Here is a 21898-nt window from a genome sequence, read left to right on the forward strand (position 1 = left end):
CCAAGGTACTTGATCCTAAGATATCTCCACCCTAACCAGATTTGCTACACAGATCAGGCAGGATGAGGTGGGGTTTAACTCTTCCAGGACTCTGCCATTCCATTTTTGCCTGGTTGCCAGTACATTCTCACTGCAGACAACACAGTTGAAGCTTCCTCTGACATTGGCTGTCCCTGTATGCTTAAAGGGAAAGGCAAACCACCACCCAAAAGAACAGCCTACAGGGAAAAACAAGTAACATGAGGGAAAATCTTGGAAAGGAAGGGAACTAAACTCTGTTTTTTCAGCAATATTTAGTCTAGCTCAGCCCCCATGTAAGTGAACTTGTACACTGAAAGACATACCCTGTACAAACTCTTAAAGATTTTTTTTTTCTTTCATTATATCCTGTCCAGTGTCTTCCCTTAAGAGGGAAAAAAAAAGCTGAAAAAGGGCAGTACATCCTCAGGTCACTCTGTTTCCACCTGTGAGTTATTGATGACTCAGTGACAAACAACATAAACCCCACATTGCCACAACTGTAACAAAAGGTACATATGTGTATGTGCACACACATATATTCAGAAGAAAGTAAATTTTTAAGAAGTATTTCAATAATAAGTGAATGTTACAAAATAATAATTTCCCTTCTAAACACATGGATAAAGAACCTTCTGCTAGTCTCTGAAGTTGGCTTTCACAGCTACATCATCAAGCAATGTCCTACCCAATAAAAATATTTCTGCAGAATTTAATAACTACATCTATAGCACCTTGTCCAAGAAGCAAAAGACTTGGAACTTAAAATATGGCAAGAGCAGAATTTATGACAACTCTGTGAAGTAATGTCTATACATACACTCCCTTTTAATGTCATGATAACTTTACTATTGTGTCTATACTGTAACTAACTTAAAAAAAAATTACTGGTTGTCCCACAAAACAATGCCCACCCACAGAAGGCAAGCTTTTGGCCCAGGAGCCTGCTGAGCTGTTTTCTGTCTGATGGCAACCAGGGTAAGTCAACAATGCTCAGATGTGTTAAAAGCTTCAAGCTCTTTGCAGTACTCCTCATAAGCCATAAGCAAAAGTGATATTGCAAAATGGCTTGTCATCACCCTCTTCCCGTCCTACCCAACACATACATTCCTCATGAAGGGATCTTTTCTCTCCAACAGCACCTTTGACATACTGAAACCTTACTGCTCTAGCATTTTACTTCTGCTCCATGACAGGCAATAGCAGGGGCAGATGTCTGCTGTTATACAAATTATTCTATTTACAAATTGAAAATTACTTCCAGGGTTGGCATTTCCAATATATTTATTATTTCAAGGATCATTAATCTTTATAAAGGACATAGCTCTGAGTTACAACTAACTGCTGTCAGCATAATCTGCTAAAGCCATGCCCTAAGTAACAGCACTTCAATGTTGAAAGGTATCATGTACAAGATGCTCAATGAAAGGGAGAAAAATCCCATAAGTCTCAATTTTGCTGATGGAGATGTTGATGATTATTCTAGGATTTTAGCAGAAGAAACTGAAATGGACTGTTTTCTCTGGACTGGACTCTGAAGACCCTGATCCATTACATACCTGAGAAAGTCAGAGATGTGAACTGCGCAGTTTGAGCAATTCTGAGAGAAAACAAAAGCTGTACCATTTTCTAAGAATTATTTTGCATTCAAACAGACCTCCACTACCATATCTTAACACCCAATATTCCTTAAATTTCCCTGTTGCTATTCCTAATCCTACTCCCTCACAGTTCTAAATAACCTTTAAAAGTCAAACATAAACTAAATTCTCATTCAGACATTGCTGCAGCAGTATTCAATGCATCTTTACACATGGAAACTGATTGCAATTGGTATTCCAGAAGAGCTGCTGTGCAAATACTCTGTATGACAATAAAAGCCTGTATAAGTAAGCACATAAATTACTGATAAATAAAAGTACTTTTATTGTCTGTGTCGGTAGGAAGAATACTTCTTATCAGTTTCTCTAGGTAGACAAGCAGCAAATAATTTGCTCTTTCAGTGATTTTAGTTCAGTGGACTATGAATTTCTTCAAGCTTGCCCACTATCTATTTTGGGGGTTTCTCTGGGAAAAAGGGGTTATTGTAGTGGTGGCAGAGAACCATATATTGCATATTGCTTGACTGATCTCTGCATGCATCCAAAACACCACTGGACTTGGACTGGCCTCAGCATCTGTGCTGAAACATGAATCTGTTCCCCACAGATGCTTTTACCCTCAGACCTAACACAGCTAACAGAGGAGCACTTGCAAATTAATGAGGAATGAGAAAGAGGGAAGAGTAACACTGATGTAGGTCTGTGTGTTTCTGAAGAAGCCATGTCCCCTGCAATGCTGCAAATGGAACCAGGACAAAGCAAGTGACAAGTCAGCTGTGGCTGCAGCCTGAACTCATTGAAGTTTCCTACAGTTCCCTAATAAGGGGTTCAGAAAGTCAGCTAAAAGAAGGAGAATTTATCTGAAGGTCACATTCAACTGCTTCTAAACAAGCCATTATTTTCTATCCTGACCTCTTTGGTATCAACTGGCACTCTGCCTGAGAAAATGGTTTCAGGACTCTGCCCACTGGTTTGTTTGTACAGTGGTACAGGAAATATGTAAATAGATTAAATTTATGACAAAGTGCCAAGAATTTGAGAATGCCTGTATACCCATTTCCGTAATATTCTCTGCTACACAGTTATGACTTCCAGAGCCTAACTCCACAGAAGTCAGCACTAAAATCCACTCTGAAAACAGACAGTGTTTGATGGGCTTGCTTGCCATCATCTCAGGACCATCACACATGTTCACACATTATCAGCCTTTGCTCAAAATGAAGCCAGTCTGAAATTACATTAAGTACCACACACCAGGCTAGAGATACAATGGGTAAAAGCCCAGGCAAAAGTACATTCAATGTCTCAATGCATGTTCAATTTCTCACTGCCAGCCATAAATTATGTCTTCTGACAAGAATTCAAATTGAGAGGCCTAAACACCCACTCTATGCCTAACAGATCTGAGCAGACAGCTCTTTTACCTAAAGTGAGAGGTGTTCTTGTAATTGCATTAAGGCTCAAAATTAAAAAAAGTTTAGCTCACTACAGGATCTAATACTTCATGTTCATCTTTCTCACTTAAGGCTCTCCAAACCCAAGGATATTCATTATTCAGTTTAAACTTTTTCCCATCTGCTAATTAATTTCAGTTGTTTGAGCAATGAAATATAACAAGCTATCAAAGCTGGAAAAAAAAAAAAAGCTTTCCTAACAAGATAACATGATAGGACATTTACTTTCTTCTCTTTAAGTACATACAAACTTGAGTTTTTACTTGGAATTTATGACTAAGAAACACTATTTTTTATAGACAATTAACACTTTACATTTGCAGCTCTACTAGGCCTAATATTTGCCAGAATATTCAGAGTTTGCCCAGCAAAAGAAAAGATCTGACTCCAGTGGAAAGAAATATTTTCAAAATAAAGATGCACTGGAAGAAGCCAGACTTAGACTAACACAACACAGCTCTCAAGCCACTCGGGTAAAATTTTACATTTATATCCCTGCTAACTAGAGAGAGGCTCAAACCAAAACCACAAATATGGAGAAAGTCTGAATCCAGATCAGAACTTTATAGCTCACGCTCCAACTCTTCTCTTAACAATGGCTGGCAAATGCTTTCCAAAACTCCTATAATATTTGCTCCACACACAGGAAATAAAATTAATAGCACATCTTTGGGGATTAGCTTTGTTTAGCTGTTTAAGCCTTTGATTCAAAATCTGTAGATAATATTGCTTTAGTTGTTACATAGAAACATGACATTTTTCCTGATGGGATGCCTCCCTTGCTCACGTGGTCATCCACCTTAATCCCTGTTAACTTCATAGGATGCTACACTGCACATACCCTTGTCTGTACAGGAAGTCCATTATACATCTTTATTGGCCACCTTCAACTCACAGCATGAAAATGGGGAAGACATATATACTGCTGAAGCTGGGAAGTTGGAGAGAAGGCATTACATTCCTACAGAGGAATTCTTCCTTTCTAGGCAACACAAACCAGCTCCCAAGGATGAATTTACTGCTTCTCTGCTGCAGCACAGTGGGCTGTATTATGACCCTATAGTCCACTATAAGCAAGGCAGCAGCTGAGAGCTGCACTGCCCTGGGAGCTGTCAGAGATGGCTCTGATTCACTGAATCCCAGTTCCCAATTTCTGCACCACCTTAGGGAAGGCAGCAAGCACTGTCTCTGCACTCACCTCTTCCTAAAAACATATCTGGCTCATGAGCTGGGGTATGCTCCAACATCTTTTCAGAACAACATTTCCACTCACAAATAAGCAAGTAAGGAAGTAGGAGATGTAAGAAGACATTCTTTGAGCTCCAAAAAGACAACATATTACCCGAAGTTTTTGGTTAGTAATCTGTACAGTGGGTACAGTATGGTTAAGCAATACATATAGTTCATACTTACCTCCAATGTGACAGCATGGTGTCCTGGCCAATGCAAGATGGCAGAAGGGTGCTGAATCACACCCAAATGTGCACCCTGCTACTTAGGCCACAATGTTTCTTTGTTTCTCCACCACCATTTACTTTATGAACAACACAGCATTTAAATCAAACTAAAGCAAACGCAAAAGCTGTTAAAATAGAAGTGTTTAACACATGCAGCATGGAGACCTGAGGAACTGAGGGGAAAAGAAAAACGCAGGGGGCAACTGATGAGAAAGTGTTAAAAGTTGGCAAGAGCAGGAAAAGAAAACTAAGTATCCAAAGGGGCTGGGAGGAAGGGAATAAAACACATAGACTAAAGTACAATGATTCCAGCTAGCCTGACAGAACTCTCCAAAACCACACAGCTGCCAGATTGAAACCATCCTTACAATTCAATATTCAGAGAAAGCATCCTTCGATATAATAATGTCCTGTGAGATGCCATTAAATCCTCTTTAGACAGGCAAAATTTGTCTGAATTCTCTTCATATTTAAAAGTGGGGAGTGGGAAAGTTACAAGCTGGGATGTTCCTGGCTGCAAACGCACAGCTGTAGGGGTGTGCTCACTGCTGCCAGGCTAACAGGACAATAAGTGAACCTTCAGCATCATAAATGTAACTGTGCTCTCTATTGTTTAAAAGAACAAATGACATTTGAAGCAGTGCATCTAGTGCCAACAATTTAAAAGCTTGGGAGTATCCATCACTAACCATCAGTTACCATTTCTAAACATAAGCATGGGTGAGACATAGCTGCCAGCACAGGAGGAGGGAAGAGGTGTTAATTAACCTGAAAACCTGCTCCACTTTGTGCTCCAAATAATACAAAGACCGACTAGAACAGGAAGCACAGTTCACCCTCATTATAAGGCTCTCCATTACAAAGCCAGTCCAAACAAAAGCCTACTGCTTAGACTCACCACTTCACTTCAGATCACTGTAAACATTTTGACATGCATTTCACTCATATACAAACTCTGCTGCTCTAAAGAATAACCTTCAGGAAAGGGTAATTTCATTATTGAAGCAAACACCAGGAAAAAGGTCATCTCCCTGCAAAGCCTCCTTCAGTCTAATTATTAAAAAAGTTTTCCTTTGCCTTTTAGTTGTGTCTATGCAGACCATTTCATCCAGTCACAGCAGTAGAAATCTGGCATTCTCCTCATCCAATATTATTTATTTATTATGATTTATATACCATCCATACTCTCCATCTCTACATTGCTACTACCCTTGCACTGAATTTATATGCATTACCAAAAGCAAGGTAGAGTTACATCACTTGAAGGCAGGTGTCCTTTGACAGACCTCCACAAGGAGTGGAGATGCAGCTCACACATTAAAGAATCATCCCCTCCAGCACCTTCTAACCTTGCGTAAGCTCTTGCTTGGGTGAGGGGGATGTAAAATGTCTTTTTTTTTTTTTCCTTTTCTTTTTTCCCTCCATATAATAAAACTGCTTTGATACAAACTTTTTAGAATTAGACGTCTTGGGCCACTGGATTGTGCCGAGAGCCGGGCAGTTCAGACAGGCCCCTTTCCAAAAGGATTTCAGGAAGATTACTCTAGAGCAAAAGAAGAAACAATGTAAGAGGTTTGGGGTTTTTTGCAAAGGAGGATTATAAAAACACTAAGGGGAATTCAAACATTCTTTTTCATTCTTGTTTTCCTACTTTTCCCAGGGAAGTAGCTAATAAATACCTGGCTTATTCATAAAAACATAGCAATGAATTAAGTGTACAGCTGGCACTGAAGTTCTTCATGAACTTTAAACATTCCTCTGTCTGCCTCGACAGTCTAGGTAGGTAAAAGGGTAAAACCCATGAAGAAGGGGGAAAGATGAAACTTCAAAGAGAAGACAAATGACACTAAATGAACAGCAGGTGCTTCGCTACCTTGGGTCTTTGAAGTTTCACAGTTGAGCAACTTGAGAAAGGATACAGAGCTAAAGAGTCTAGACTAGAATACAGGGCTCCTGGATCTCATTCTTAAGCCACAAATTCATAGTGCCATCCATCTCAAATCACTCATATCACAAACACCTCCCAACTTCACATCCAAGCCCACAGACCAGTCTTTTAATCTCAGATGATGAATCTCTGCCCAGTTAGCACAACCTGTCACCAGAGGTGCAAATATTTCATGGTATTCCTGTGTCTGAAGCATTCTTCAGAACTTCAACTTGGTAAGGATCTTTCTGCCATATATACCTGCATATCAAAAATCTAGTCTAACACCTCTTGTTAATGGATAGATCTAAGAAGTGCTACAGTAGAATATGCCGTTTCCCACAGACAAGGAAGCTAATAGTAATTACTATCACAAGATAAAAATACAAACAAAAATCACTTCATGATTGTAACAAAAAGGAGGAAGGACACAGCCCAGATACCCCCTGTACTTCTGACATGCCCATTCTCACCCTTTCCCCTTGGTCAATGATTTTGATTCATCCTATGCAGGTAAATGTAAAGATGTACATTCCTTCTTTGACTACTTCCCCAATACCAAAGGAATCCTCATTTTGCCCTTTGCATCCTTTAACAAGTCTGTCTACATAAGCTGAAGAAACATTCCAGCCTCTGCCTGTTTGCTTTTTTCAGGTCTTCATTCAGAGGTCTAGCCTGTCCTCTAACCAGCCCTTTCTTGCCTTCTTTCTTAAGAGTGCATCTTCACCCTGTCTGAGGGAATTGCATTGTGCTCATTCCTGTTTGATATATTTATTGTGAGACAGGATCATATGAGCCTGATGGCCCAGAAAACCCCATGCTGTGTACCTTGCATAAAATGTACTTTCTCTTATACTAGAAAAAAGCTTACATGACATTTTTTTATAAATATATACCTATGGAATTTTGAAAGTAGGCAAAAAACATTATAATATCATAAGGTGGCAAGGAATACAAAAGAAGAAAAAAACACAGTGAATAGAATCCTTTTTTTATAAAAAAGAAAACTATGCTTAACACAAACTCCTTCATGAATTCTCTTTATACTTCCAGTGACATGAATTCACCATTCTGCTGACACTGTTGCTGATGCTACTGAAAAAGTCACCCAAGAAGGCTCATTTTAAAAGAAAATTTTACAAGGTGAGGAAACAAGGATTTGCAACAGAACATTTCCTTCTGCTTAATCACATTATTTCTGTGATGGCATAAAGCCCACTTGGTCTTTTAACTGATCTAATGACAAACACAACATTTTGGGGCTAATTGCCACAAAGACATCCAGTTAAGAGAAAAATACCAAATTACAGTTACCAAAAAAATCCCCTCCAGAACTTATTTAAATACCAAAAAATGAGATTCCTGAAGTAACTCTGTTTCTAATACTATTTTTGATTTTTAACACCACCTTTAGATTCCATTCAGTCAGATTACTGAGCAGTTCCTAAGTATTTATAATCATCAGTCAAACAAGGAACCTTTTCAGCTCTTCACCCTTAGAATCATGAGGTATAAACTTTCAACTTCCATACAGGAGATATTTTTAAATTGAAGAGTGCATTTCCCAGAATAATGATGCTCTAATACCAAACAGCAGCTCAGTTATTTTGCGTTAAGAAACCAAAGCCCTTCTTACACAATTTCAAAGCAGCAGCTGTGACTTTGAAACTAGGAATTCATCCTGGCCACCTGCTTTAAAACTGGCCAAAATAAATGTGGTGGGATGGTTTCTGTTCATGAGATGGCAGAGTAGCACAGGTTGCTTGCTGCTAGGGCTTCAGTCCTAGAGATCACTAACTTCTCCAGGATCTCTTCTGGATGAGGAGCTAGTGATCAAGCTGCACTGCAAGCTGGATTAATTATTAAGTGCTAGATTGCAGTGTTGTTACTCATGAGAAGAGAAACTTCATTGCACAGCTGAGATGTATCACTCATGGCATGCCATTCGCAGTATGATGTGTTATTCCCACAGCAGATGATCCTTTTCAGTCACTCAGCAAACAAAGTATTGTGGTCTGGCTTGAAAGGTATTATTTTCTCAGAAGAAAGGGTTTGTTTAGATTTTTTTAAATACTGAAAAAGAGCCATAATGGTAATAACAGTAAAATAAAAATGATGACTTTAAACCCACACAGTAGACCACCTTTCCTAGCCTTAATGAATGCAAAAACATTGCAAAAACCAGCACCCACCAGTGCAAATTAGTGAAACAAGATGTTCCCAGATTCACAGCCACAGCTAACACAGCTTAGTGCACTTCAGGAGATATATCAGGGCCTAATTCTGCTCTCAGCAGAGGTAATGGAGAACTAATGGGCTTTAACAGTAAAAGAATTTGGCTCACAAAGACTCAGTCATTCCTAATACTCAGCATTAAAAAACTGTATTTTGCATTAACCTGAAAATAATCTTCTTCAGAAAGCTGTATTTAAAAGTACTAGAGAAGACAAAGAAACCTTTAGTATTTAAATGCATACAAACATAATCCTAAAAGTTAATTTTAATATAGTGCTGATAAGGTCAAGACAAAGTAACCTGTAACAGTAGCACTGTCAAGGTGGAAATATGCTCTTCTCCTTACAGCCAGCAAAGGACCCACACCTTCATATTCAAGGAAAAGCCTCCAGATGGGGCAACTCAAATGGCTGCTACTAGTTTATTTTTTATTATTATTTTAACCTATAAATTACTCCTTCTTTTGATGTCTATTCTTGCTCTTAAAAAAAAAAAACAAAAACCACCAAACAAACCATGAGGTTAAGATGAAATCTGCCCACAGGACAAGTTTGTGTTTACAAGCTTAAGAGCAAGTTTCACTTCAACACAGGTCAATGCCACTTTAAGAAAACATTACATACAAAAAGAAAAAAAAAAAAAATCACACATGGTTAGAACACATCACGAGCAAAGAGGAATTGTGGACTCAGTCTGTGAGGCACCGAGCCAGCCTGAGAAGCCTTTTGAAGTTAGAAAAACATCCTCTGGTCAGAGCACATTTGTGAAACCGTGGGACAGGCGCTTTAAACAACATTCACTGGAGATCACCTGCGGTGTGCCAGTGGATTGGCGCCTGTGGAACTGCAACAACGTAACCCTTTAGATCCTCAACTCCGATCAATAGCACCGAGTCAAAAGGAGCGCCTGGCAAAGCCTGCACCACTTCACCCTCTGTACACACAAGCAGACAGTCCCAACGAGCTTGTGAAGTCAGGGTAACACCTGCTCTAGGACAAACTTGGGTGCTGTGCCTGGGCAGGAAGGCACCGGTCTGCAGGAAGAGCCACAGCAAACCAGCATCTTACAGCCTTAGAGCATCAGCCAGCATGCAGCCAGCTATGGCAAAATACTCACTGTTTGTTACCACTATCATGAGGAGACAGATTCTTGGCTGTGGGCTGCTAAGTCCTGGTAACACACACTTTCCTCCCCCCTCAATTTTCAGACTGAACATCTGAAGATGCTGTTTCAGCCAAGTTACTACTTCCCTCTGCCCGGTTCTGCCATCAGTTATTAGCACCCGGCCCGCTGACATCAATAAATTGTGCCAACACAATGTAAAGCCAAATGCAGCCCCTTGATCAGGCATGTCTCTAAGACTGACCTACCTCTCAGAAAAGAGACTCTGTGCCTGTTTCTAACTGAAGCCAGAACTGGTTACCCATTCCTAGTATCAGTGGATATTGTAAGCAAAACACACTAAGTGCAGATTTTTAATACATCCCATGTTAATTGAGAGTGTGGAAGAAGGGAGCTTCACCTCGTCTTTGGGCAGGGCTCCTGCTGGCACTAGGAAACACTCCTGATAGTACAGCAGGCCAGGACTCTGTCCTTTAGAACACACCCCTAAAGGCATGAAATTAGCATTTTTCTTGTCTAACCATAACCATCCCATTCTGTATTTGAAAAACTTTTTCCCAGTGGTGGGGAAATTCTCATATTTTAAGACCAGTTCTGTCGGTGTTGCCACCAGACACACCCATGAGGAGGGGTCAGATTACTGTTGCAGAGCTAATAAAGGACCTCAGAGTCTTTTGGGTACTCCCACAGGACAATACCCATTGTCTGTTATTCATTAATGGGCAAATCCAGGGGGCTTCCCACTGCACTGTCTTTTGTTGCTGTGTTTCCAAAATGTGGAAAATCAGAGTTGTACATAGATTAAGGGTAAACTGTTCTAGTTGGGGTTTGTTCTGTGTTTAAATAGCAGATGTATGTTTGCTGATTAAGCATGGGCAACACCTGCATGCTGTCATCTACTTAGTCCCTCTTGGATAAGAGCAGATGTCCAAGGACACAGAGCTACCTCAACGTGTCTTTTGACTTTCATCACACACTGCTCACAGGAATTGATTTCATACTTTTTTTTTCTAAATGGCATTGTAAAATCTGTAAAAGAGCGCCATGATAAGGTTGATGACCAAATGCCAATGGAGTCTATTTGGCACCAATGAATAGAATACTTCCTTTCCAAACGCTGGTGTTTTGGTTTGGGTTTTTTTTGTTGTTGTTGTTACATATGATCACGATGTGTAACACATCCAAGAGTGACTGCCTTTCAAAGAAAAGCCCTGTACAATAGCTTAGGCAGGAAGAGATCTCATTTACTTTTGTATACTATGCATTAGTACAGAGCTAAAGATTTTGTATGCTTCCTATTGGTCATAAATAAAAAGTTAAAGACAGCCTGACAGTAGAAGGAGGGGGGGGGGGGAAGACAGTGCTGGAAGACTTTAACAAATCAACATAATTAGATACAATAAAAATTATAAAAATGTAGTATTTTAATGTGTATTAAACTGTGCTGTGGGAATAGCCTCTCTCAAAACATGCTTTTTAAACCTGTCTGCAAAATTACCTTGCTAATTACAAATGTGAATTTAAGTGGCAGCACAACTGAGAAAAACCTTTGTGGACCTGTCATAAAATGATCAGATCATCAGATGCATGTGCCAGGGAAAACACATTGCCATTCCACCAGCAATGTAGCTGCTAGATAAAAAGTCTATTGGTCTCACCACTTGTACCTCTTGCACATCTTCCACTGATGCAGCACAGAATCCAATACAAAGCCACTATAAAGTAGTGAGAAGTTCCCCACTTTTACAGGAGGGCTTTTTCATCAAAACATATCAGAGAAATACTCAGGAATTTTTCAAGATGATAAAAACAGAGCTACCTAGCTGCACTGAGTTAGTTAAAAATATACCTTTAGAGATAATTTATTTATGGTATTCTGAAAAATTCCTTTTACATACTTATCCACATCAGGAACAAGACCTTGCACATAAGCTTTGCATAAATAAAATGGCTTTAACTGAGATAACCTATGAAGTTTAGCCTCAAAATAAAATTTAATATTCAGGATGGCTAAACGAGGCACACTTTTTCCATGGGAAAATATCAGAGTATTATTTATTTTTCTGTAAGTACTTGTTTTGAAAAGCCTTTCCTCCCCACCTGGGCTTGGGCTAAAAGCCACAATCTACATTTTAACAGTGTGTACACTTCAGAAAACTATCAACCATCTTTTTTTTAAAGCAGAAGCATATGAAATCATTTGATCCACTTTTCATATAGAAAGTCTAGGGCTGACCATAAAGAAATAGGCAGGCTCCCAGTATAAACTTACCAGGGTAACATCAAAGACCTTCCTCTAGGATCAGACGATTGATTTCTTCAATGCTTTTTAGAATTTCTTCCAGGATATTTTGGGTTATTGCCTTAGACCTTTGCTCAGCTGGAATGACAGATACTCTGTTTGCTAGACTCTGATGTTCTCTCTTTATACGGGAATGAGCGTCTGTAGTTTATACACACGTACCCTATGTGAGCAGAGAGAGACTTGGAAAGTTCACAAGCAAAATTCTTATTTATTGTTCCAAAAAAGAGTAGTTTATTACAGGAACACTGATACAGGCTTAACCACACCATCTTATGCAATACAGAGACTGCTTGTTACTCTGGGAGCTCAGCACTGGGGCAATCTCTGCTCAAGAGAAAATTCCCACTCTCCCCAAAAAGCATTTGTTCTTTATATGCATTTAACACTTAAGGCTTAGCTTTACAGCTGTTATCTTCTTTACCTATCTCTCTTGGAACTAACCATCCTGGAATTATAAAAGATTTTAAAGAGGACAACAAGAAACAGCTTAGTCCTTACCTATCGCTATCAAACCTCTGAGGAATCAGGCAGCAAACTACCTCAGAGGGCTATGCACCACACTACCCACCCTTCTCCTTCCTCCCCCAAGACAAATCTGTCACCTCCATACCACTTATCATTCACGGAGTATGGATCAAAAGATCTGAGACTGCTCCCAAATCCCATTTCTCCTGCAAGACAGTACTTTGTTCTGTCACTTCCCTACTGAGTCTATCCCCTTATTTTATGCCTCACAGCATGTGTGGCTGCACCCCAAGATCAAACACCCATGCATGATTTTCTTTCACAGATCTTGAATCACAATGTTATACTTTAACAGGAACCACAATATACTTAATCCCTTTAAAGCTGCCACAGTAATGCCCCAAAATGCATTAAATTCTACCCTAATCACAAAACATAAAGTATTTTTTGATGGACAGTGCATAGACTGTTGTGACCACATGCCAATCCAACTCTAAGCTAAAGCAACAGACACTGCCTGCATCTGTTCATTTGAAGCCCAAGGATACATGGCTGAAAATTCCAGGCACTTTAAAAGTTCTCTGCTGCAAATTTTGCTCAAAACAGAACTGATCTCCTGTCACATTTTAAGGGAGAATCTCAAATTCTCAAGGGATTCACACTGCAAATTATAAGGGACCAGTGCCTGCATTTAAATCCAAATCTGTTACAACTGAAAGCAAGACTGGTAGATGGCATTTTTCAAGGAATAAACAAGACATCACAGTAAGCTCAATGACTTCAGAGTTACGCTGAATTTTCAGATCAAGAAGGGTTATTGGAGAAAATTGTCAAACATGGAGCTTTGACAAAAAGCAAGAAAACTACTTGCCTTGGTCTTGCAAACAAGTGTTAAGTTTTACTAACGGCAGTTTCAGATTTAAGGAAAAACTTCTCGTGTTTGGCAGGGACCTGGTTCCAGCCAGGGAACCAGAAGGTCTTTACTCATCCTTGCCAAGGGGTTAGTGTGCTGGGATCTCTTAGGTGTATTTTTACAGGGCTCTTCTTGGCCATTGAGGAGCTTCTCATTCATTGATGGCATTTCGTGCTCCTGTGGCCACAGTCTGGTCTTCTGAGGCACAAAAAGGATGTACTCCACCAAAAATTTTATAGACTAAAACAACAGGATCCTTCAATGCTCCATAACATACAAGAGGCCACATCACACAAACAAAGCCAGTGGTACTCAATTTCACAGCTGTTACAGGACCTCCCAACAAGAGACTGCATAATCCACTTCCTCAATTAGATTCTGTATGACTAAAACAGAAGTATTTCCCACATATGACAGGCACATAATATGTGAGGCCATGTGAGACAAATACATACAGGTATTAAAGAATCTGGATGATTCCTTACTTGCAGACACAAGCCTGTTTGAATGCCAACTCCTGTGACAAGGTGAGGGCTGGTCCTTATTAAATACCTGACAGCATGCCATGTTGCTCTGATGACAATAAATCCAGAAGTTTACAAAAAAGCAAATGCACAGCACAAAGGCTGTACCCCTTGCAGAGAGACCAGGATGGCAATAGCTGAACTATACAAGTAATTTCCCCTCTTTCTTAGATTACACAGTAGTAAAAGTATCTGCGCCAGCACAGCCCTTTCACCACAGTTACCACCACTGGTGTTCCACCACTGCAAGACAAATGTCATAAGATATTCCAACACAAACACACTTCTCTGGCTCAGAAATCAGACACAAAGAAGACTTTGCATTTGGAACTTAGTTAATAATTCTTGAGTGAAACACAGTCCAGCTCAGTCTCCCATAGCTGTAGTTACTCTCTAGAAGTCCATACAAGCTTCGTTTTGCTGCCAGTGTTGGCAGATATGACTAAAGAAATTCACAGAGAAAGACCATTTGTCCATTTCTTCACATTAATTCTTTGAACTAAAACTATACCTCATTTTCCATTAAAATATCTCTATACATGTCACATATATCACATAGTCTGAAAGTTCCCAAGTACTCAGAGTAACCAGTAGAAAAGTGGTTTAGTTGCAAAAAAATACTTAAAAGTATTTTGTCTGTTTCAGCATCTTCCATTTACTTTCCAAACAGGTTTTGATGCTGACATTCACGAAGCAAAACCCATCCATAAGAATTTCTATAAAGGCCAACATCTGCAGCACAGGGAACAATGTTCCATTTTGATTTAAATATCATCACCAAAGAATTATTTCTCCAGCTTTGGAAAAACTAATTCTTACAAAGTTTCAAAACTCAGGAGACTTTTCATTCCTCTGTTCATAACCCATTTCAAAAGAAACCATAAAAGTCAACTAAGATCTTCATCTGAAGGGGGCCTGCAAATAGCCACTTGCCAAGCTCCTCCTGGGTCTTATTACAAATCTCACAAAATCTACAGAAAACCTCTCTGTTAATGACTGCTGCTGTAAAGAACATTCCCATTTGTCGGCAACCATGTGCTACAAATTTCCTATTTTTGTTATAACCAAAGTTTTAGTGTAAAGTCTGGACTACATTATTTACATTTAAGTCATTAAAGAATATAACTTAGTATTGTTACTTTTCATCCTAATTTACAGAAAAAAATATACTCCATAAGCAAGGGCTCCTCATTCAGAAAAATGAAGGCTTCACGAAGCCAAGAGAAACATAGCTTGCACCATTTAGATTTCACCCAGCTACTACACAGAATATGCTTCTTACAAACATCAACCTAAGTAACTCCACTCTAGAGGGGGTGGGAGAAAGAGGGTTGTTAGAGATCAAAAAAGTAACTTTACGAGATTGTTTGCAGAAACTTCATGAGCCATTCAACTTTCCAATCAACATGCCAAATTAAAAGTGCACCACATTAAATCTGAAACACCTATAAAACAAACCCTGATGAAATACAGACTGCCTTCCATCCACGTCCTCCATATGGCTCAAGCAAAGTCAACTTTTAATTTCATAACACAAAATATTTAATTTATGCTTTTCTTCATATGTCAATTTAACCTCCGGCACATAGCTTTGAAACCATGTAAGGATGCCTAACACTTTCCATATGGCAACTGAATTGTGGCTTTTAATTGCACCAACTGGTATCATTCAAGGATAATTCCCTTGGAATCTAGCTTTCTGCTACAGTATTGGCCAATTCACTAATCTCATCACCATGGCACTAATACTTTCAGAGACTCTTTGATCATTAATATTCATATTATAATTTTTCCAAACCAAAGCTGTCAAAATATACAATGTGCACCACTAATTAAATTATCTTGGTTTGCTGGCACCAAATTTCAACACTAAATAATATTCTGCTTGTCTTTCAGTATAAAGTTTGGCAATTTTATCTTAAATGCCCAACCCTGTTATTTTGTATATCAAAATATTTTTTAGTCATACCAATATCTAGTACTGTAGTATCCAGTCTGCTGTTTCTTTTAATCCTCAGAGTCAATAGAAATAATCACCTCTTCAAAACCAACATTAAGGTACTTGAAAATATTTCTGTTTGAAAGATTGCTTCAAACAGTCACACATGATGGCACCCAAAGAAATTTTAATTGCTTTTGTCACCATATCAATAAGGTGGCAGTCTTTCAAACGTCATTCTATCCATGAGATGACCCAAACTAGTGCTACAATTAAATCTTCCACTTCAACAGCCTTTTAGCCATAGTATAGGCAGGCCACTAAAACATCTCTTTTCTGTTTTTTATTTTCATTCTGCATGAATGGCCTAACTGACTGCATCTTCTGTAAGGCTACATAGATTTATATGCACACGCCGTGCTTTTTAACAGTGGGGGACTGGGAAGGGCAGTTGCTGTTTTTTACAATTTAAGAAAGATCATGGTAGTGAAGCAGTGAAGTTTAAAGTGGTGTAGTCTCCTCTCAGCCATGCTAGGAATGCCCATTAATGTCACTGGCAGTCACAGGCACAGAACAAATGGAGAACAAGCCCTACCTCTGGAGCAGTGATGTGCCTCAGCATTTCATACTGTATTATTCCCAGACCAGATACTCAACTCCAATTAATAGCAATTAGAGTTGAACTTGAGGATCACAAGCACCAGAGCCCAGCAGAAGTGGTAAGCTAAAGTCTTTTCTATTACCTAAAATGATTACTTACAACTTGGCTCACTGTGAGCTGGTTTGAAATTTAATTAAAAAGATGAGATTTTTTTTTTTCCAATCCCAAGCAGAGATCTCAATGAGACATGCAAGAAACCAGTCAAATTTCTTATGGCTTTGAAGATAAAAGTAAATTGAACTAAGCAAATGTCATATTTAATGTTTTCCCCTCTAGCACAGAACTACTCAGTTAAATACATACATGAATATTTGCAAACAATGTTGATCTCCAAAAATAGTTTGTAAAAGTAAATATGTTGAACAAATTTAAACTTAAGAATTTTACAGGGTAATCCAGTGTCAGAAAACCTTTCTGGGCACAAGTTAACTCATTCATAAAGCAGCAAAAGAAGTGTATTCACTTGCTTTAACAGATTTACAGGCCCAGTGGTTTCAATTAGCTTTGAAACTAGAAGATGAATCTGGACCCCATGTTTTTCGTGGACACAACAAAATTCCTTTTTTCTTTAATTCTAAGTCCTGTAGAAGGCTGCAGCCCTGCCCAACAGTAATTAAAACACTTAGAGCAGAGCAGCCCCTGCTGGGCAGGTGGCAATGGTTTAATGAGACCAGAGCTCTTAGCCCAGAGCAGAAAGCTGTATACAGACTAGAGGTGTGTATTTGAGACATTTCCCTTCCCCTGGATCATGCTTTCACCCAACAATTTACTGTGAGATCCTTCTCAGGTGACTGATGCATCTGCAATAGCTGGACACTAATTGTTGTTCTTCCAGTGAATTGGGGACAGAGACATGGATGGATGGGACATGGCATGGGTGACAACAGCTGAGGAACACTGCTCTAGCCAAGAAACTCAAAACTTCAGGAACAGAAAAGGTCTTGAATCCCACTTGTTCCCAACACCTCCTGAGTGAACTGACTTAAAGAACTCATCTCCACAACTACTGCAAGTTCAATTTTTCTACAGAGGAACATAAATGGAATTTTATTGCTTTACTGTATTAGTCATTTATCTTGTAAAATGCTCCACTAATTCCCCTGGACTTCAGTGCCATCTGCCCTGGATGACTAGCTTTAGCATAACAATTCAGCATCTCTATTCTTGATGAAAACAGCCTTCCAACTACAACCAACACAGAATTTTTTGGCTTACAGAGAGCAATGTAAGTCAAATTTCACTCCTGCATTCAATTTCTAATCAAAATGATCCACATCTTTGAAGTTGCAGAGTTGGAAACAACTGAGAGCTCCCCCTCTCCCATGCACAGGCCTTTGGAAGTACTCTGGATTTCACCAAAGAGGCCTTGCATACTAATGAAACCACCATTAGCAAAACTCTGGTTAAGGATTCCTAGGAGGAAGATTATTTCTAGAAACTTTTTTTTTTTTTAAACTCAACTGGATGCTTCTCTGAATGCAAATATTTTCATCAGTGTTTGATCTAACTCTTTCTGCCATAAGTCACAAATGCAGCAATTAGAACCTATTTCAGGAAAAAATACATGTTTTAATGACAAGCCAAAGTTTCAGCTGTGACACAATAAAACTACCATTCCAAAGAGCCTTGTAAATTAATTGAATGTTTCAGTAGGAATGCTGTAGTAAGGAGAACCAAGAGCCCTTGGCTGACTGAAGTGCAACATTATTGGGGAATACACAGCTGTCCCACAACACCATACCATGTAACTGACCACCAGTCGAAGTGACAACTATTTCTACATCTTGAGGTGAATGAATTGCCAGCAGGTTAGGCTACAAATCACTTTGTATTTTGATATAGCATAGAGGAGAACAAAGAAATCTCAGAAGTCAACCAGTCATGAAATCTCAGAGTCAATAGCTGTGACTCCCAAGCCTTGTCAAAAAGACTGTACATATGGCACATCTGGTTCCAATGTAGGATTAGAAATGCCAAAATTTCCATGATACCAAAAGTTCTTATTTTAAAGGAACTTTAATGTAGTTGTCACAGTGTGCCTGTGACAAGATGACAATTAAACTAAATCAATTGGCAAACTATTTATGCATACAGATACTACCCAATATTAGTCAATAAATTGCAAAGATCTTCAAACAGTCAGAGTTCTATCAGGATGACAGTAAAAAGCCTCATGGGAGTAGTGCTTTTAAATGTACTTAAACCTATTCACAGTTTTATAATGTAATAAATTATAGACTAATTTTTAGGTAATAGTTTGCAAATTGCTGAGCTATTATGAGGAGGACACCTTGAATAAGAAGAGAAATGCTGTTCTACTGTCACTCCAGCTGAGAAGACCTCATGGGACTGGAAGAGTTTTGTGCATAGCAAAGTACCTTTGACAAAAGATTTTTTTTTTTCTTTTCAGAAAGCAAACTTTGTGGGAGAAAAAACATTTCACACAAGTGAAGTCAGATTTTGAGTTTTAACTCTTGTATTTTAAAACCATCTTTAGTGGGGTGAGTTGAGCTTCCTTCCTGGAAAGCATGTGTGTGAAAGGTAGAATATATCCAAAAAGCCTGACTCACAAAAACGCCAATAATTAAAAATAATTAAAAGTTCGTGGATTTACTCTTTGTGTCTGTATCATGCATGTAAGTACCACTGTTAATGAGAACTTCTTTTAGTCACATTGTCTTCAAGTAAAGCACAATAACAATCACAGCAACCAATCACACACCTGCAAGATGAACATGACTTTATCAATTGATTACAAACTCCTAGATCAGTATCTTACCACCTTCATCTTACTTCTACTGACTCCCAAACAATTACTCTTCCTCTAAATACAATACTGGTGAAACCTAAAAGGTCATAATTGGCTTCTTCATTTTACACATCTGCTACAGGCTTCAACACCCCACCTAAAATCCACTAGTGATTTTATTTCTCCTGAGACAGGAGAAGTCCAGGCTTCTGACAATGTAACTGGTGGCTAAAAAAAGCAAAGAGCCCACAGGAGCTTTGGTGACCCTGCTCTGCTTGTGCTTTCCGAGCCACATTCCTTGCTGGGAAACACAGATTCCAATCTCACCATCTCTCAGGTTACTTTTCCACTGATGCAGCTTTCAGGGCTTGATCCAAAGCTCACAGAAGTCAATAGGAGTCTTTCAGTAAACGTCAATAAGCTCTGGATCATACTCTGAAACACTATGAGCACCATATATAAGAATTGTTAAGTTTGTTTACCTCCTGTCAGCCTTTATTTAAAGAGATATTAAAAACACAAAACAACCCCCCCATCCCAAAAAAAACCAAAACCAAAAACAAAAACCAACCATAACAGACATTTCCCCCAGCCCAGATTTATACGGGAGGACTGGAAGAGAAAGGGTGTAAAGAAACCAGTGTGGTAACAAGCGGGACAAGTGACATGTGCAGTAACTCTTATGGAGAAAGTCAGCCACGCATTATTAGCAAAGAGCAAACAAATAAGAGTACACTCTTAGGGGACTTCTCCTTTCCTGAATTCTTCTGCCAAAATGTCACGAACTTGTGCTCCAATCAGGGTTCACAAGATGCGCACACTGGCAGGGCGCTGGGGTTTTTCAGGAGATTCTCAGTTTGTTCCTGTTGGTGAAGGGTTTTGTTCTAATCCTACTGCCCAGACACCAGCGGCCAGGTCTCCTTACTCCTCTGGCTTTTGTACCAGCACTAACTTCGCCCTGAAGCTCTCAACTTAATCAAAGGACTCAACGAAACCACCCACGGGGCAGCCCCTTGGAGCAGCAATCGGGCAAAGAAAACCCTTCCTTTGCACAACCAACCCTTGGGAGGGAGAGAGGGATGTAGAAAGAGCTTTTGTTGTTTTGGTTTTTTTTCTATTTCCAACAGCAGGGGCGAGGGGTGGGGGCAGCGAGGGAGCTGACATACCCTGGCGCTGGAGAGCCTGCACACAGCCCGGTGCTGGCAGCCCTGCTGGAGTCCCGAGCTGCTGCCTCCGCTGCTGCTGCCTCCGGAGTATTTCTGCTTCACCATCCAGTCCTCCAGCCCTCTGCGAGCCAGAGAGGCGTTCACCGCAAAACTATCACCTAGAAAAGAAGAGACAATGCCGCCGCTGAGCCGCCTGCAGAGCCCCCGCGGCCACCCCCGCGGACAGCAGGGACAGGGGTGGGCAGAGCCCAAACCGCGGCGGAAAGTTGAGGGGAAGAGGGCAGGGGGACGGGGCAGGCACCCGGAGAGGGGGGAAGGCAATCAAAGTTACTAACATTAAGAAACCGACCGTACCTTCTGGACTTTCTCTGGGTTTACAAACGGCAGCTAGGCAGATCCGAAGAAGCGTGTGGGGGGGAAATAATAAAGGAAGATCATTAGACAACAGTATAAAATCACAGCAACCCGAGTAAAATGCGAATAAGGGGAAGGGGCCAAGGAAGTAGCAAGTGAAAGGAACTAACCATGTTTCGAGTGAAGTTTCCCCATCTCTCCGCATTGATCTGTAATTACGATTCATTTGACTGTTCTCAGTAGGGTCAGGTTCGCTTGTTGTTATTTTTGTAGCTATATAAAATCCCAGCGTGTTTAGAAATCCATGTACTCCGCTTCTCCCTGAAAACGCACGAGCGAGATCAAACCTCGGTTCCTCTCCTGCAGTACGGTCCGGCGTCCCCCTCTCCGCTCCAGTCTTCCTCCTCTCTCCTCTCTTTCCCAAAGACAGAGGCGGTTACAAAAGACCTTACTTCACCCACCGGGGAACATGATTGACACCTCATTGAGATTAGACCACTTGCAGGCAGCCTCCGCCTTCCCATTGGGCCGCGGCGGCAGATGAAAGGAGAGAGTAAGCCTTTTGGAGGCTCCAAAAAAAAAAAAAAAAAAAAAAAAAAAAAAAAAAAAAAAGGGAAGGGAAGGGAAGAAAGAAACAAAAAATAAAAAGGAGCAGCCGGAGCGCGTTTCACTTCCAGCCAGGCACGGGCGGCGGGGCCGCCCCCGCTCCGCTCCCCGCGCAGCCCCGGGGCGCCGGCAGACAATGCGCCGCTCTGCCCGCCCGCGGCGACCGCGCCCGCGGAGCCGGACCGCTCCGCCCCACGCTTCTGCCGCCGGCTCCGGGCCCGGGCTGCTGCCACCGCCGGCCCCAGCCCGGTCCGGGTCGGGGCGACGGGGGCCGCCCGACTGGGCAGCGCCGCCCTGAGCGCCCGCGGTGGCCTTGCCCCGCCACTGGCGGAAAAGCAGCTCCTCCGCGGGGCCGGTGGGTCTCCCTCCTGTCCGCCACTCTGTGTGTGCCTCTCGGCCACC

At 40.5% G+C, this 21898-nt stretch overlaps 1 protein-coding gene across 2 annotated transcripts in view; it reads right to left on the minus strand.

Moving 5' to 3' along the window:
• NKD1 (NKD inhibitor of WNT signaling pathway 1) overlaps positions 1 to 21421 on the minus strand; it is a 94871-nt gene extending 73450 nt beyond the window's left edge. Inside the window, exons 1-4 of one of the 2 annotated variants that reach the window (XM_030457777.1) lie at positions 21352 to 21421; positions 21061 to 21211; positions 20891 to 20923; positions 20537 to 20694 (exon numbers count right to left, since the gene is read on the minus strand). In XM_030457777.1, coding sequence (XP_030313637.1) covers positions 20537 to 20694; positions 20891 to 20923; positions 21061 to 21085 — 216 coding nt within the window. In that variant the 5' untranslated portion in view covers positions 21086 to 21211; positions 21352 to 21421. Of the gene's footprint in view, positions 1 to 20536; positions 20695 to 20890; positions 20924 to 21060; positions 21287 to 21351 lie in introns of those variants that run through there. The other variant, XM_008501302.2, reaches the window with a different exon arrangement.
• Between the last annotated feature and the right edge of the window lie 477 nt (positions 21422 to 21898).

The sequence above is a fragment of the Calypte anna genome, chromosome 11 (assembly GCF_003957555.1).
Source record: "Calypte anna isolate BGI_N300 chromosome 11, bCalAnn1_v1.p, whole genome shotgun sequence".
NCBI classification, from domain to species: Eukaryota; Metazoa; Chordata; class Aves; order Apodiformes; family Trochilidae; genus Calypte; species Calypte anna.